The sequence below is a fragment of the Echeneis naucrates genome, chromosome 7 (genome assembly GCF_900963305.1).
Source record: "Echeneis naucrates chromosome 7, fEcheNa1.1, whole genome shotgun sequence".
NCBI lineage: Eukaryota > Metazoa > Chordata > Actinopteri > Carangiformes > Echeneidae > Echeneis > Echeneis naucrates.
The window spans coordinates 765963-782243 of NC_042517.1; the positions used below are offsets into that span (position 1 = coordinate 765963).

At 45.5% G+C, this 16281-nt stretch overlaps 1 protein-coding gene across 5 annotated transcripts in view; it reads right to left on the bottom strand.

The window, feature by feature from the left end:
• Positions 1-22: 22 nt before the first annotated feature.
• Positions 23-16281, bottom strand: part of spryd3 (SPRY domain containing 3) — a 45641-nt gene continuing 29382 nt past the window's right edge. For 4 of the 5 annotated variants that reach the window (XM_029505688.1, XM_029505687.1, XM_029505689.1 and 1 more), the window contains 4 exons: positions 9026-9083; positions 4102-4221; positions 3543-3682; positions 23-2242 (listed from right to left, as the gene is read on the bottom strand). In XM_029505688.1, coding sequence (XP_029361548.1) covers positions 2108-2242; positions 3543-3682; positions 4102-4221; positions 9026-9083 — 453 coding nt within the window. In that variant the 3' untranslated portion in view covers positions 23-2107. The remainder of the gene's footprint in view (positions 2243-3542; positions 3683-4101; positions 4222-9025; positions 9084-16281) is intronic. The other variant, XR_003840903.1, reaches the window with a different exon arrangement.

Sequence of the window (16281 nt, forward strand, 5' to 3'; positions counted from 1 at the left end):
AATAAAACAAAGCACATCTCTGTCCTGTTGCTGAAATCTTTATTGATGATCATACATGAACTAACAAGGCTGTTATAGTGCAAGTCAACAAGGCGGAGGATTATCATCACAGAAGTTCCTGCTGAGTACAAACATTTAAACCAGATTCTGCTCTAATTTGGTTGAATTTCTGTTGTAAACTTAAATATGAGTGACTTCAATACCCTGAACTTCGACGTGGCTCGGACGTCCACATCAGTGTCTCATTAATATCTTTGCACTTTCTAGCTTCAGTTTTACAGTTCAGGCTGTAACGACCTGCTCGTTAGTCTATTCAGCCCTGCAGGACAAGGAAAACAAAACCAAACATCTACACACAACAAGAAGCAGAAAAGAAAACTGGGTCTCCAGCAGACGTGATTTTAACAGTTAAACCCTGTGATGTGATTTTACAGCACGTTACTGAGTGAGAGCGAACCTCAAAGGAAGGTCGACAGGAATGTAGCTCACAGTTACAGAGGAAACCGTCCGATGGAGATTTTGGTTAACCGTAATAATATTATTCCCTTTCATCAAACAAGACTGTGTGGAAACCAGCTCCCACTGACTCTACGATGAGGCCTGCATCACCAACACACTGAAGCTCTGTGTCCGTCAGAGGCCTCAGCTTCAGTTGCATTGTGGGTAAAATCTGCACTAGGTTTAGACAAGAAAGAAGAATAAAAGAACATGAGGCGTCATGCAAGAACATTGTCATACCTTTGGAGAATGAAAGGATCTGTTTTGTCTTTTATTCTGAAAGTTTCACTCTCCTACGTCCTATTTCCTTTTTAGTCAGTGCTGACAGACAAACTTCAAGAGTTGCTTCCAAACAGCTGATGGCAGATAATCCTGAACATCATCGTCGGAAAAATCATTTTAGTTTCATCTGCTTTATTTATTGTTCTTAACAAAAGGATTCTGTGGGAGTGATTTCAGTTTTCCAGCTAACTGATTGGCTGCCGGTCGGGCCAATCATCTCAGGTTGAGCCAGATTTGTTGTTTTTTCTTCCTTCTGATGAGACATAAGATTGATTACTGGATGTTGATTGGACGAGCTGCACTGAGCTCATTTGTATAAAACCTGAGTGAAACTCCGATGATGTGACGTGACGCAGGCCTCTGCTGCCTTTTTGTTTCCTATCTTCCTAAAAGCAGCAAACAGACGTCGTCGTTTTTAACCTCAAAACAACAGAAACAAGGATTGAAAACATCCAGCAGTTGATTCTCCGTCACAGACAGAATGTCGTCTCAGGAAGACCAAGAATATTTCTCTCTTGGCTCTTCAGCAGTTTTTAAGCTGCCTACAAAATATCACATTCTTTCCACCAAACCTGAAACTGAAGCGTCGCTGTGAGCTTTGACGAGGTAAATTATTAACGGAAATGTTGGTTATTTTTATGGCTGTAGTTTTTGTTTCACTGACTTTTACTATCTGCGTCTGTTATTTTGCATGTGGCCCTCTTCATGTTCTCAAAGTGCAAAAACAAAACACATTCCCTGAACTTCTGAAGTACAAGATAAATTTAAATGTGTATTTTGCAGATTCTTTGTAGAAAATATATATCCGGCACGTTCACTCACACCGGCTCCAACAGGAAACTAGAAAATACTCACAAATCTACTCGTCAGCTCCGAAGAGACGTCTGAGTTCTGAAATGACCAAAACTGAGTGGAATCAGCGGTTCACTTGGAGCCAGCTCCAGGAGAGTTTGGGGGACAGCAGCTCCCTGATCGCTCACAGGGGGGCAGCCTCGTCCAGAGAGAGGATTTGTGGGGGGGGCGGATTGCATAGACTTATCAGGGCAATGCCTCTGGAGCTCCACTGAGGCCTTCAGCCTCTGGGGGGGCTCTCTCTCCCCCTGCTCCTTCACAGCTGGGTGGGGGGGGCTCTGGTTGTGTTGCGGTGATGTGAGATGGACACAACGCGCTGTGCAAGTCTGATAAATAATCGGCGGTAGTGTGGCGTGCAGGTGAGCGGCTGAAGGGAGTCTGATTCTGGTGAGTAGTTAGCAGCATGCTTAGCTGTCATGGAGGAGCTCTGCAGCGGCCGGCGGCGCGCAGGGCGTCATCATCATCACGCCCCCCCTCACCCGCTCAGAGGATGTAAGTCCACCTTCACCTTCTCTCCGCTGCTCAGCATTCCCACGGTGGGATAGAGGCCGCCGGGAGGAACCGCCATCTCCCTCCGGCCCATCAGCTTCCCGTTCCTGGTGAAGAACACCTGGAGCACCACAGGGGGGCGACAGTGGGTTAAAATACACCAACAGCAAACCTGGCAGTGAAGGTAAATCCCCCGATAGAGCACCGGGGCAATTAGTCAGGAGAGAAAAGTCTTTCATAATGACAGATATGAACACAAACCCCACCGGAGGGGGGGGGCAGTGTGCCTGCTGTAAACAGGAATTATGTGCAGTTAGGAAATATCGTTAAATAAATAGGTGACGGTGTAATGTCTGTCTTCTTGGGGGGGAAAAAAGAGTCAGTGTTTACAGTACATGTCTCTACTAAATCAGCCAGTGATCAAACATTATCCAGCTGTTCTCAAAAGAACATCAACACGCTTTTCACTGCTAATACTGAAGGCTTCTTTCCAAGTCTGAGAACAAATACCGACGCACTAAAACAACAAGTGGAGCACTGTGGAGTGTGTGTCTCCGATAAATCAGGCTGAGTCACATTTCAAACATTGACTGTGCCACCCAGTCTAAAAAGAACGGCTTAACCGCCATTCAGTCAAAAGAAGGCCGAGTGAAACTGCGCCGGCCTTCATCAGTTTGAATAGTGTGTGCTGCGGCCCCCCGCCCCCTCACCCACGTGCAGCCGAGCCCATGGAGGCCGCGGTGCGCTGATGGAGCGCCGCTCGGAGGGTAATGTGTCCCACTGAATAAATATTGACAAATCCCTGGATTAGGATTCAGCCTGTTCTGTTCTCACCCACTTGGGTTTCAGCTCTGTGTGCCCCCCACACGACCTCCTCGGCCTTTGCTTGCACAACTGCATGGTGTCGAGGCGCAGAGAGAAACCGCAGCGATTTGGACCAACGATCAACATTTAGCTTCGGCTTTTCAGGCGGCTCCACAAACCTGCTGCAGTTTCTGTGGATTTAGGATTTTGGCTTTGTGTCTTGATCCCTGACTGACTCTGATGTTCTGGAGATGGTCTGAAAGAGCAGAAGTTTGTACTGCGCTGAGCTTGAATCCATCGTACGTTATCCTGAGGAACATTCACGCCTTCAGTGAACCTGCTGAGCGTTGAAATCTGACGTCCAGGTCAACACCACCAATCTACCAGGTCACCTTCCGAAGTGATGACATCACCTGCTTGACTCGTCTGTCGGCCATCTTTATTTTTTCAAACCACTGACTTGCTCTGTTCTCTGTCCTGATTGGGTGGTCCAGTCTGTCAATCTTGCAGTAGCCCCGCCCCCTAACTCCGAGTCCAGGTCCGGCCTCCCAGCGGTCAGGTAAATGACTCAGTGATGTGTGTGTGGATGCGGTTGTGTTGTGTTTAAGGAACCTCACCGTGACCTTCCTCCCCTCCTGTCCCTGCTCCACCTCCTCCCCGTCTTCCTCGTCCTCCTCTTCGTTGTTGAGGTACAGAACGTTCTGGACACCCGCCTGACCCGGGCGGACGTCCAACTGGTCCCAGTCGTCCATGTCCCCTGAGGACAGAACAGAGGGAAGAGCCTCGGGGTCATTAACTGAAGAAAATCCGTGCGGAGGAGGAGCGAGGCAGCAAAACATGTTCATTAATGCCCCAAAATGAGCCGTTATTATTTGCTCAGTATGTTTGTTCCTGCTGTACTTTTGAATTGTTATTACATGTTTGGTAACTTGAACCCACCTGAGATCAGAAAAGTCTATATTTGTCTCTCAATGAAGAATTTTACCCTGAAGAGACTGCTGTTTTCCATGCGGGCGACTTTGGTTCACATCCAGTTTCGTTCCCACCAACACAATGAACTCAGTAAAGACCGAGTGTTGCCACAACTGTCTGACACTAAACCGCAGTAATCAGCTTTAAGAGCGAAACCTCCCACGAACATGTGACGCTGTAATCGCCCGAACCTTCAGGCCTCACCTTCTCCGTCCAGGATGTAGTCTCGTGGGAACATGATGCCGCAGCCCATGATGTCGCCTTTGAAACAACGTGGACCGAAGGCGTCGCCGACTCCGCTGCCGTGGAAGATCTTCCCATCATCTGTCGTAAGAAGGAAAAAGGTGCGTTGAATGGTGCGTTTATTGATGTTAGTATCAGAGGCAGAGATCCAGATGACTGTGAGTCTCTGGGACCAGATCTGAGACACAAGAGGTGACAAATGGATTAAACATTAAAACGAGCTCCTTCACAGGAGGAGGGTGGTCAAACATACCTGCAGGTGACATGTCATTTATTCACGAAGCCGTCACTACGACCCCCCTGCAGTTAATAGGTGGACACAACAACAACAGCAGGGAAGAGGAAACATTTCAGAGCTCAGATTTTTGTCCTTCTGTCGGGCGTTCGGCTGCTGAACTTGACTGTGACGATGTGTTATGTGTGTACATCTAATGCAGCTCCAACATGCAGGACAACCTGACATTCTAGCCAGATGATGATGTGTAAAGGTGAAAGCAGAGCTGACAGAGAGAGAGAGACAACATCCAAAGGAAATCATCAAAACAACACATACTACAGTTGCGAGAGACAACAATGGAAAAAAAGGGCAAAAGAAAAACATTGCAGAGGTAGCCTGCAGACGAGCTCTCCTCAAGCGGAGCGGCGTGGCTGCTGCTGGTAAATATTTATGGAGTTGTCATGGGACCCGTCCCCGGCTCAGGATACTGTTTAAACAATCTCTATCTGAGCAGCAGGAGGGAGACGGAGACACTGTATCATTACGGCTCCCATGCGGGCCCTTGTCACAACACCACACACCAGGCAAACAGGGAAGCCACGCCGGCGCGGTGCCGCTAAAAATAGCAGCCCACGGCCTTTGGAGAACGACTGGAGCGCTGGAGGTGAGATGGGGGGAGGACGTCCAGGTCCGGGCCGAAGGATGGAGCTGCTGGATGGGGACAGGAGCAACGAGGGCTCAAGAACCATCAGTGATGTTTATTCGTGCTTCCCTTTCTCAGATCTCCATTTAATGTATACGTTTACACATGTTGGATGAATTTGCACCTGATTCATGATCAACTTAAAGCTTCTGTAACCTGAGGATATTTATTTTGATAAGAGTCGTGGTTACAACCAAAGTTTTAAGATTTTCACATCACGACAAGTCAACGCCTGCAGTGTGTCTTTTTTAAAGCTTTTGACTCCCTGCAGTAAATACTTTCATTCGCTGAGTTTAACTTTTCAATTCAAATAAACTGAACTGCGTGTATAAAGTTGGTGGAGCGTCCCTTTACAGGCTCAATCAGTTATTTGGAAGAAAAACTTCACTGGCCGTGAAAATGAGTTCACTGTGAATTAGAAAATGTTCCGCATGTAAAAAAAAAAAGTTTGCTTTAGAAGAATTCGTTTTGGGACGCAGCTGTCTGGAGCTATTTTAGTTTTTGAGTACACAATAATAGTCTTATTCCTTTTTTTTTTATATAAAGCGTGCTTTGGTATTAAAAGGTTGGAAAGTGATATTGGGGAAACTGGCTCAGTTCGGAGTTAGGATGTGGTGGAAAATGTTAAAATTTGTGTTGGAGTCTCGAGAGTTTAAAATTAGCATGGACATGCTGAGTTGTGTTTGGCTCTGAGCAGAAAGCTGGTGATGATGTTCACGCCAAAGTCCAGATGATAAGAGCGAGGCGACAGACCGTTAGATAGTCGACGGCCGTGACCTCTAAGGTTCATCCTCAGAGCAGCAAGAAGGTGAAAACTGGATCTGATTTTGGGGTTTGGAGTCCAGCCCACAGGAGGAGAGGGCAGGAGGATCTGTGGCTCCAGCTAAGAGACCCTGGCTGAGGACTGAGACCAGCTGGGAATAGGAAAACAGGCTTTCTGGTAACATGAGAGTTTGTCTGGAAAAGACTGGGCTTCCCTTCCCAGAGAACAATGACTACACAGACTCCTCAAACATGAAAAATGAAAACTAAATATTTATCCCACACCCCCGAACACCGACCTGAGAATTTACTATGAATTCCATCTGCAGCTGCCAGGTGAGATTATCAGTAACAACGCGTTGAGCTGTTGATGTATCATATACGGTTTACTTCCCGGGCCCCAGCTGTGTACAAACACAAAACACTGAAATGACCTTCAGTCAGAACGGAGCAGATCGGGCTCTACGGGTCGGAGTCGGATTCTGTTCCAAACTAAAGCTGCTAACTGTGACGAGCCGTCGACAGGCCTGCAGAATATAAAGTGAAATGCTATTTTTACAAAAGAAGCAGGGGATGAGTTAGGGGGATTGACTGGCTGTACCACCCAATCAGGATCGGATGATAATGATGCTAACAACGCACAACAATGTCAAGATTGTTGATCAAAACAAATAATGAGAAGTAACGATTCTGACAGTTGATTGAGCTTTAAAAAAATCTCAACTGTTAGAAGCTGCTCTTCTCTGTTTCCTTTGAAAACTGAACAATAACTTTTGGACTTTTGGATATTTAAATGACCTGTAGATGAAGAATGCCGGATTCTTTCGTCATGGGAACGAACACCCTCAGCTCACTTTATCTGTTCACCTGAACCTCTTTGTGTTACAGAGGCGACGTCACCCAGATCCATTTTTGTCCCATTAGGTCAGAAGATGATATTATCGCTCTACTTGTTGCTATTGAATAATTGTTTTTGCAGAACCTGAGCTGGGATCAGATTAGACCCGTCACTGGACTTATACTGAGCCCTGTTATCTCGTGCCGGGTTGGTGGTGAGAGACGGATGGTGGCGATGATGGCGGGGCAAACGTTTGGCTGCGGGTGTTGAGTCATAGCACGTGTGAATCAGCGATGGGGGTTCGGGGTGACAGGGTTAATGAGGCTTGTTGAGGAGCACTCACTGGTTGGATGGCTGGTTGCTCCTGATAGGGCCAACAGGGGCCCGCAGGGGCCCGCAGTGCCCCACGGCCCATTAACTTGCGAAGCCAATGTGAGCCAAGACTTTGGATGGAGCTCCGCGCTGGGCCAGCTCCCAATACAAACACCAGCGGTAACAGCAGCCGGGCCAAAGAACTCTCAAACTATATAAGCTATAGAGAAGAGCGGCGATACGGTTGGCAGGCGTGTGTGTGTATAACTGGAACATATCTGGATACGAAGTAAAAACACAAGCTCAGAAGTCAGTAACATACAGCTCATATGATCCGGCACAACACTGGTCACGTGCCCACGATAACGCACCATAAATCAAAGTGACAGTCATAATCAAACTGTGCAAGCACAGAATTCATGCATGTATGTATGGAAGTATGAAGAACGTCGCTTCGTATCATGATATGATTTCTGGATTTACTCTCCTGGCTGCAGAACATCTCTAAAAAAACTCCAGTGTGATCCTGAAAGGTGAAGCTGAAACCAACACAAACACTCTCAGTGCACTGAAGAGCAGCATGAGTTATGATAATAACACAACAGAGCTCCAACAGTCTATATGAAGCCAAGAATATCCTGGCAGATATTTGCCCTTTCAGACACTGAGGTCAAGCACAAAAACCGACCATGAATGTTAATAAACAGACATACCAGGTGACATAGAAAAAGCATTCTTGGCTCACAGCGTGCAGGAAAACCAAGGTAACAAAGCAGAAGCCTTTCCTTCTCAAAGCGACCTGGTGTATATGACACCGTGTGTACATTAAGGTTTTGTCATCCTGCCAAAGAGCATCTGCGTGAAATTCTTGAGGCTCCTCAGCTGTTCAGAGGAAATCTTGGACTCGTACGGGGAGACGTGAAGACGAGGCCTCTGGCTGTGGACTTTAAGTAGCTGGATCAGACGCTGCACTTTAACCCGAGCATGGGAAGGCAAACCTCATACACACAGCGTGGAAAACCACAAACATCACTTTAGTCTCTAACAAATAAGATTAATGGGAGTTGTGCTGGGCGCGCACATTTCTGTGGTGTCCAACGCATGGCGGCCAAACCAGGCAAACCGCAGCACTAGATCTCTGGGACTGGCAAGGCTGAGCCTCCTGTCCGTCACTCAGCTCGGAGGGATCATCCTCAGACCTCGGCAGGACATCCAGCATCAACTGTTATTATTATTAGTGTGTCTCATGTAGAAAAGGATACGGGGATTTAGGACTATAAACGGCTCCAAACATGAGTGGAATGTGCGGAGTGAACAAGAAAATGTGTTTTGACAGCTGATTTAGAGCTGAACTGGAAGAAAGCACATAAACTGTCCTCTAAAAATAAAATGGTACACATTTCCTGGTGGAAAAACCTCGACAGAAAGTGGAATTTGTGGCATGTGAACGATTCAGTTGAAGAAGCTGACATCCTCTAAGAGAAACTGACGATGAGCGAGCTCCTAACGGCTTCACTCAGATAAGGACTAAGAAGATCTGGGCTGTGACAGGCCTTTGTCAGAGACAGAGCGAGCTGCAAAGGGAAGCTGAAAGCTGAAAGGGAAAAAACAACCACCTACTGACTGTGGCTGCTGCTGCAGCGTTTGATAGCTAATCTCTTAGCACTGATAGCGAAGGATGCTGAGGCCTGAGATGGGGGTGCAGATGCCTGCGCAGATAACACTCACAGGCCTGTGGTCACAAACAACCAAGACCAAGCACAGGAAGATAAAGATAACTTTGACTAAACTTCCATCTTCTTGGCTCATCACAGAGAGATGGAGATGGATCCTCCTTTTTTCTGTTTTTCATCTACGCCCTTCATCTCTGTTTGTGCTCAGCACCTTAACATCCAGCAGAGACGGTGCCCTGTGATGTTTACATCTAAAGAGCAGGTAGATGCTTACGAGGAAGTATATCCGACTCACATAACTCACTGAAGACCACAAACACAAAGGAAGTAACACAACAACAACAAAAAGACAGAATCAGAGAACAGGGTTGAACTCTCACCTGCATGGTAGGCCACGGACCCCCTGCTCCACCCAGGGTGTCTGTTCCTGGGGTAGTCCTGCAGACACAAAGATAAACTCAGGTCAGGTTAAATATGTGGCAGACAGGCGAAGGTCTGGAAGGACTATAAAAACGTCTCACCGCTGTCGCCATATTGGTTTTCTAGAAACCGTCACTGAAATGTCCAGCTGCCTTCAAACAGCTCTAACACACAGCAGCTTTATTGAGAACCTGGTGCAGACCGCTCCGGACCTTCCTCAGTGCAAAGGGCCCGAATCCTTCAGTATCATAGTATATTCTAATTTCTGCTGTTGCTTCTTTCTCATGTGATTCCAGCCCGTCTGCAGTGAGCCACAGCGGTGGTCAGGTTAGAGGAACTGATGGACTTTCAGCCATTCAGACTGAAGGGTCAGCATGTAGAGATCAGAGGAAGGGAAACGCAGACAATGAAATAAGCTTGTATCTATTTTTAGGGACAAACGGATCCAAAGTGATGTGACCAGGTGAGCTGCAGGATGATCCATTTCAGATTGAGATAATGAAACAGCAGAAGCTCTCCTGATGACCGGTGATCGGGCCTCTGATCGACACCACGTCAAGGATCGCTTTCCCTTTTTGCCTCCGTCTTGGATATCTGTCAGTGCTTGCTACCTCTCTCAGAGCTGACGAAGCGTTTGTCTCGCTTCATCTGTCTACATCTACAGCATGTACGTCTTTCTCCAGGTTCCACGATGCCAACAGAAATAAGCAGTGGGCCAACTCTCGGATTAGATCAGAGCATGACTCAGAGGTAATTACCAGAGATTTTTATCTGTCTTCTCGGCCTCCATTACTGTAGAAACATAATACTGAACAGGAGAGGACGGACGAGGAGGGGGAATGACATTATGCTCGTCTTTCGTCTCCCCAGATGACTCAAAACGTCTTCAAAATGGTTTCTTGTTCACTTTCTCTCCGGCAGGTAAACTGTCTGCGTTGCATTTCTCCTCATCTGCCTTTCACGGGCCACGGGTTCTTTTCATTTTCATTTCTCTCTTGAAAATGCATTTCGTGCAGAAACTTGAGAGGCTTTAAGTTGTCCATGAGCAAAGTGAAGCCGCCTCCTATCAGCACCTGTGTGGCGAAGAGAAATGAGCAATAGGGACACGGCTGCGAGCGTCTCGGCCGGGCCAGGCGGACCGGGCCAGGACATCAGGGAAACATCAGCAATCATGTCTGACAACCCCGCTGGGGACTGAGGAGCAGGAAATGGAGATTGATGGGGGGAAAAGGGAGCAGAAGGACAGAGTGAGACATCAGCAGAGGAAGACAGAGAGACACGGAGGAATGCAGGTCCTGCTCCAAGCCCAAAACCCCCTTGATCCGCCAAGTCTGCTCCTCTTCCCCCATCGTGCTGACTGGCACGGCGGCTTCATCTCCACCAGAAGAAGAGCGTCTGGGTGTTCGCTCACTGATTGATGATCTATGGATTCGGATCTGATCAGAGATTTGGAGGAACACTCTGAAATAAGACAACATTGGGAACGGCTAAACAAATAAGGGATGGATTTATGGCGCTTTAATGTGAAGCGCAGACTCGTGTCTGACAAACGGATCAACTATTAAATGCATGTTTTCATAGCTGTCTTCTTGGTGATGGTGTCCATCATCTCCAACTCAAAACATTGACTCAGTGTGTTCCATCCATCAAATAAACATGTTAGTGAGAAAAACTGGAGCAGGACCTCCAACTCCACAAACTGAAAACGCAGCTTTACACAAATGTGGTAAATTTTCATTTTCCATCTGATCTCTAATTTAGTGAACCTGGTCAACTTTCGGTCCACATGCATATATTATAAATGTGACGTGGCGACTCCACTGGCTGGAAAAGAAGTCAGATTGTATTAAAGTCTATTGGAAAATAGCCCTCCTTCCCACTCCTTTCAAGTCTTCATTAGAACACAATGGTAATTTTTCTAAAAGCAGAGGTTGGATTGGGGATGTGGCTACTGCGTGATTGACACACTTTAAGACCCAATCAGGATCCAGCCCTCCCTCCTCCTCAGCTTCACCTTCAGGTTCTTCAAGTTAAAACAAACGAGAGGGCGATGGAGGCTCCAAAACTAACCGATGGATGGACTGCTGAGTAATTTTAAATCATCATTCATTCAAGAATTTTAGCAGAGCTCAGCAGTTCCTTTAAATTTTCTTTTGTGTCTCCTCAAATATATTTAAAGTTTTCTATCTGCCTTTTCTGCTCCCATAATATTAGCAATGAAAACATGAACTGTCAGAACAACATTTTCCCCTTAAACACATTTTGGTTCTGCAACAAAGCATGAATGTTATCGTGTCTCTTAATGTTGGCACAAAATCCAAAACAGTAACAATATGAAGGTCAAATTATTCCTTTTTATTTTTATGATGCCAACTTTACGCGTGGCAAGTTTTCTTTTTCTTTTCATGACTACGTAGTTTACCCAGAACTGTACCGTTTGGCGATGTGGACCTTCTTGCGATACCTTTGATGCTCACAGACTTGGAAACAAGTGTCTTAAACATGATTAAGAAACAAGATTCAGATTCAGACTCCGCCACAACACCATGTATGTAGCCATCAGATCAGTGTTGTAATGGAAGTTAGTGAAACGCTAACAGGCAGCAAACAACACACTTTTGTCTTCTGTGCATGAAAGTTATATGGGGAAATCCAAATTGTTGTGTAACAGCAGCCCATGTGGAAGAATACACACTACGAGGTGGTTAGTGGATTAAATATGTGTGTCTAAATAGAAAAAAATGACAATCTGACAATGAGAAAACAAGTCAGCAGTAAGATTTGTTTATGGGACTTGGAACAGATTATCTCATCAATCCAACTTATTGTGGTTTTGGAATTGCAACAGCTGCTGTGATTTACGTTTTTCAATCACATGAAGTCACAGCTACAACCTCTTTATCAAGATATGATGGAATAATACACTGAGAACACAGCACTCTCCAAACACAGCCTATACCCCCGCTGGCCTGCAGAAGCCATGAGTGAAATGCAAGCTGCCTCTAAGAACAATAAACACTGGCACTGAGTCCACAGCATGGCGTAGCAAAGGCCTGAAATATTAGATCTGCAGCTGCTACAGCAGTGTCATCAGAGCAGCCTGCATTTCCACACTATGGCAGAGTAAACAAGTCTGAAAGAATACCGAGCAGAAAGGTGCGGGCCGCGGGGAAAGCCATGTGGAGGCAGATATCCATCATCTGCTGCGCCTATGAAACTGACATATCACAGAGCTATCTAAAAATATCACTTAAGCCACGAATTATCATGGATGTGAGCGTATGGGCGTGTGTGTGTGCCGAAGGTACAGTTTGTAAGGAGGAAGGAAAAGTGGTGCGTTTCGGTCTGTACGTGCCCACACAGCCGCCTCACCTATACGGGCTGGGCAGAGACTGTGTGGGGCTCTAATGCAGGTCTGTTTGTATAACCTTGTGTCATCGGGCTAAAACCTGGAGCTCCCCACACGATAACAGCAACTGTCTGACACGAGCTGATAATCTAAAGGGAGAGAGAAAACAACAGCCCATCTGTGTGCATGTGTTCAGGCATGTCCACCTTTCTCCGTTCTAACAGAGATAACTGATACAGCACCGAGTTTGTCCTGTCCCCTAAAACAACAAATATTCTCTAATGAGTCGGCCAGGAATGATCTGTTTTTAAACTGCAGCATTGATCCGATGAGCCTCCCAACGTCCAAAGAACTGACTGTGGGCTGTACCGAACTGTAACACTGAGAAATGATGATCATCACGTGTGTAATGACCAGGTGGCAGAAAATGATTGAACGGTATCGACAGTTTCGGAAAGAGCAGATTCAAATCAAAATAAGGACAACCTTTTACATTGTTGTGAGGAACTCTGTTGAGCTCCGAGATAAATGCCAAAGGCAGCATTAGCAGCAGCCTGATAAGATCTGCAGGGTGAGTATATCAGTCAGTATCAGCTCATTGTAGATATTTCAGACCGCCTGCTCTCTTCCAGCTCTTTACTGGGTAATAAAGATCTGCTGTCGAGAAGTGCCAACACATCTCTGAGCTACATAGTTTGTCCACCAGCGAGGACAAATTGAAATTTTGGCCTGAGAGCGAGTCGGGATAGAAGGAAGAACACGACCCAACTCTGAATGTCTACCAATTTCATAACAACCCATCTGATATTTTTTTAAATATTCCAACCAGAACCAAAAATCCACAGAAAATGTCCTGGGATCAGTGCAATCATCATCAATTCAGCATCTCAAGACCTTGAAAATCTAAATTTCACTGCAATCCATCAGATGGTGTTGAAATTGTTTCAGACTCTGGCTGACTTTCCCATTCCTCCAACCGCACTATCACATGGATATGAAGGAAAGAAAGAAATTGGAATGGAAAATTTATTTCAAGGATCAATCTATTTTTTTTCCAGGAGCATTGGAGATTTGGGTTTTTTTTTTTTTTTGGGATCAGATTATAGAGATTAACTGAAGGACAAACGCTGCAGATCCTCGTTTAACTGATGATCTATTGGTGATGTCTGGGGTCTCCAGTAGGGGGTTTGCTCTTCTCTGTGTTCGTCTCTTACTACCTTTCTGCTCATTTAAGGTTATTAAACACCATAAATATGCAAATGTATGCAGAATGTCTATTTTACAGTGAAAGCGAGTCAATATTTGAGATTTTACTGCAAATTATATTGAATGTCATGTACTAATTCAGTCAACAGAGTTCAGTTTAAAAAGCTAAAATGCAGAAGTGAAGGCAGCCGGTCCTGAACATTCCTCTCCGGCCTTTCATCAAAGCGGCAATCTCACAAAAATCACATTTTAGACCACCTGATGATTCCTCGTGCATTATTTAATACCAAATGTCCCCGGGGATTGACAGAGTATTCCTGATTTTGATTTCCATAATCTCCAATCTAAAATCTCCATGTATTAGACGCTGAGTTCCCGTGGCTGATAGTTTCTGGGATTACTATCATCTGGAGTCAGGCGGTAATAAGATTTCAACACCATAAATGTCTCCTTGCACTTACTAAACAGATGTAGTATTCAGTACTCAAGCCAAGGTTTCCTACTGCACCGAAGCTTCAGTCTTGTCCCTCATTTGTAAGTTGCTTCTGCCACGTAAGTAAACGAACAGTGAATTTTAACATTTGACGATCAATCAGTGTCAATATTAAAAAAAAAAAAAAAAAAAAAAACTTCAGAAAATACTGAAAATGTGATCATTCTATAAGGTTGGCCTCGTCAAACAGTCAGGAACCCAAAGATATAAAGTCATGTATGACAAAAACACCCTGAAAGGCGCAGAAGAGAAAACTGTCTGTGTTTTGTATTAAAATGGAATCAGAGTGTTACTGACGAGGACGCTGTGCGTTGTTGTGCTGGTGGTGCAGCTTTCAGATCAGAGGCCTTGGCACAGTGACTGCTCTTTTGTTTTACACTAAACTGACCCTGTTAGAATAAAAAGGTTCACAGGAGCAGCCGTGAAAAATGGTCAGTAGGTCTGCTGAATCAAAGGAGGAAGAGGAAGAAGGCTGTTCCCAGGACCCGGTCCTGGTCCTGGGGCATACGAGGACAGAGGAAACGCTGCCATTCCAGCCTCCCGAGCGGTTTTATTCCTTGTTTGTGTGTAAGTTAGTGTGCTCTGACTTTATGACTTTGTTTATGTGCACAAACAGAACAGAGTGTGGGCCAATCAGAGAGGATGAGGTCAGCGGTGACCTGAGAAAACCATCTGTTAGACTGAGATCCCCCCTCCACAACGATGACACCCATCCATCCATCTTCCCCCCTCTACCTGCTCCTTCGCTTCCCTTCCTTCCCACAGGGTTACGGTCTTTTTCTTTTTTGGCGATTTTAGGGTTTGTTTTTCAGGACATGAGGGTTTTCCTGCTTTTTTCTCCCCCTTCCCCACCCCCGTGTGTTTTTCATATTCTGAATAACTTCCCTCGATTTTTCTACCTCCCAACTTTCTATCTTGCACCAACACCCCCCTCCCCTAACCCTCACACCATTCCAGCCCATAACTAAGGTTAGATCTCTCTTTGTCCCACAGCATAGCAACCGCTGTGTGTACCGGATGAAAAACAACTGTGCTACCAAGCGTATGCATGCTGTACATTCATAAAGACCCTTATCTTCAGAGGAATTAGCAGGAAAGCGAGAGGTCACGACAGGTCTAGGAACTGTGGCAGGGTCAAAACAGATCTGAGATTACCAACATAAAAAACAACACATTCATTTTACAGAAAAAAAAAACATTCAAACTTATCACATAGCTCAAATTCCACCAACTTCCTTGTTGGGCAGGAAACTGGCAACAGTATCTCAACGGATTCAAACATTTACTTCCTTTTCATTTTACAAAACCTCTGACTGTCACTTTATTTGACATCTTTGGAAAAATTTGAATTTTGGGGAGGTTACAACAAAGTGCAGTGAAATCAGACAAAAAGGCTCTGCTTCGTTTAGCAGGTACAAAGTTTAACACACACACATCATCTTCCTGCTAACATGGCAGCACGCTAAGATAGGAACTGGCCATAAACACAAAGCACAGCTGTGGCTGATGGAAATTTCATTCAGCCATAAATCAGCACAATGAAGAAATGTAAAAGTGACGGCAGGAGCAGGAAACTCTGCAGATCACTAAAGTGATTTAATTTCATCCTGAGAGGTGAATTAATATCTCAACTAAATAACTCAAGTCACAGCATCTTACATGCCAGAATCTGTCTCACTGCAATGGCCCAGTGACCCAGAAACATCTCTAGTACAGTCTGTCAATCACACAGTAGCCCCGCCCCCCTAATCCATCCTGTGTTTTATGGTCTATTTTCTACTGATGAACAACATGTTGTATTGAAGACTTGAAACTAGAGACCAAGACGGTAAACTCATCAGGAAGGAAGATGGACATTTTCCCCTTGAGTTCAATGCAATCTGACTTCTTTTTACAACTGTATCATTAGATAGGTGACAGTGGACTGCATCCTAAAACACTACGAGAGCCATTTTTAAACATTTCAGATTAGATCCCGTCTGGTTTGTTTCTGTTTCTAATTATTAATGAATGTGAAGGGCAGCACTCTGTCACAGTGTTTAGCTCTGCTGCCTCACAACAGGGAGGTCCTGGGTTCGGTTCCCGAGCCTGGCGCCTCCAGGTGCTCTGGTTTCCCCACACCGTCCAAAGACATCCTGACTCTAAACTGGCCGTTGGTCTCTGTCTGG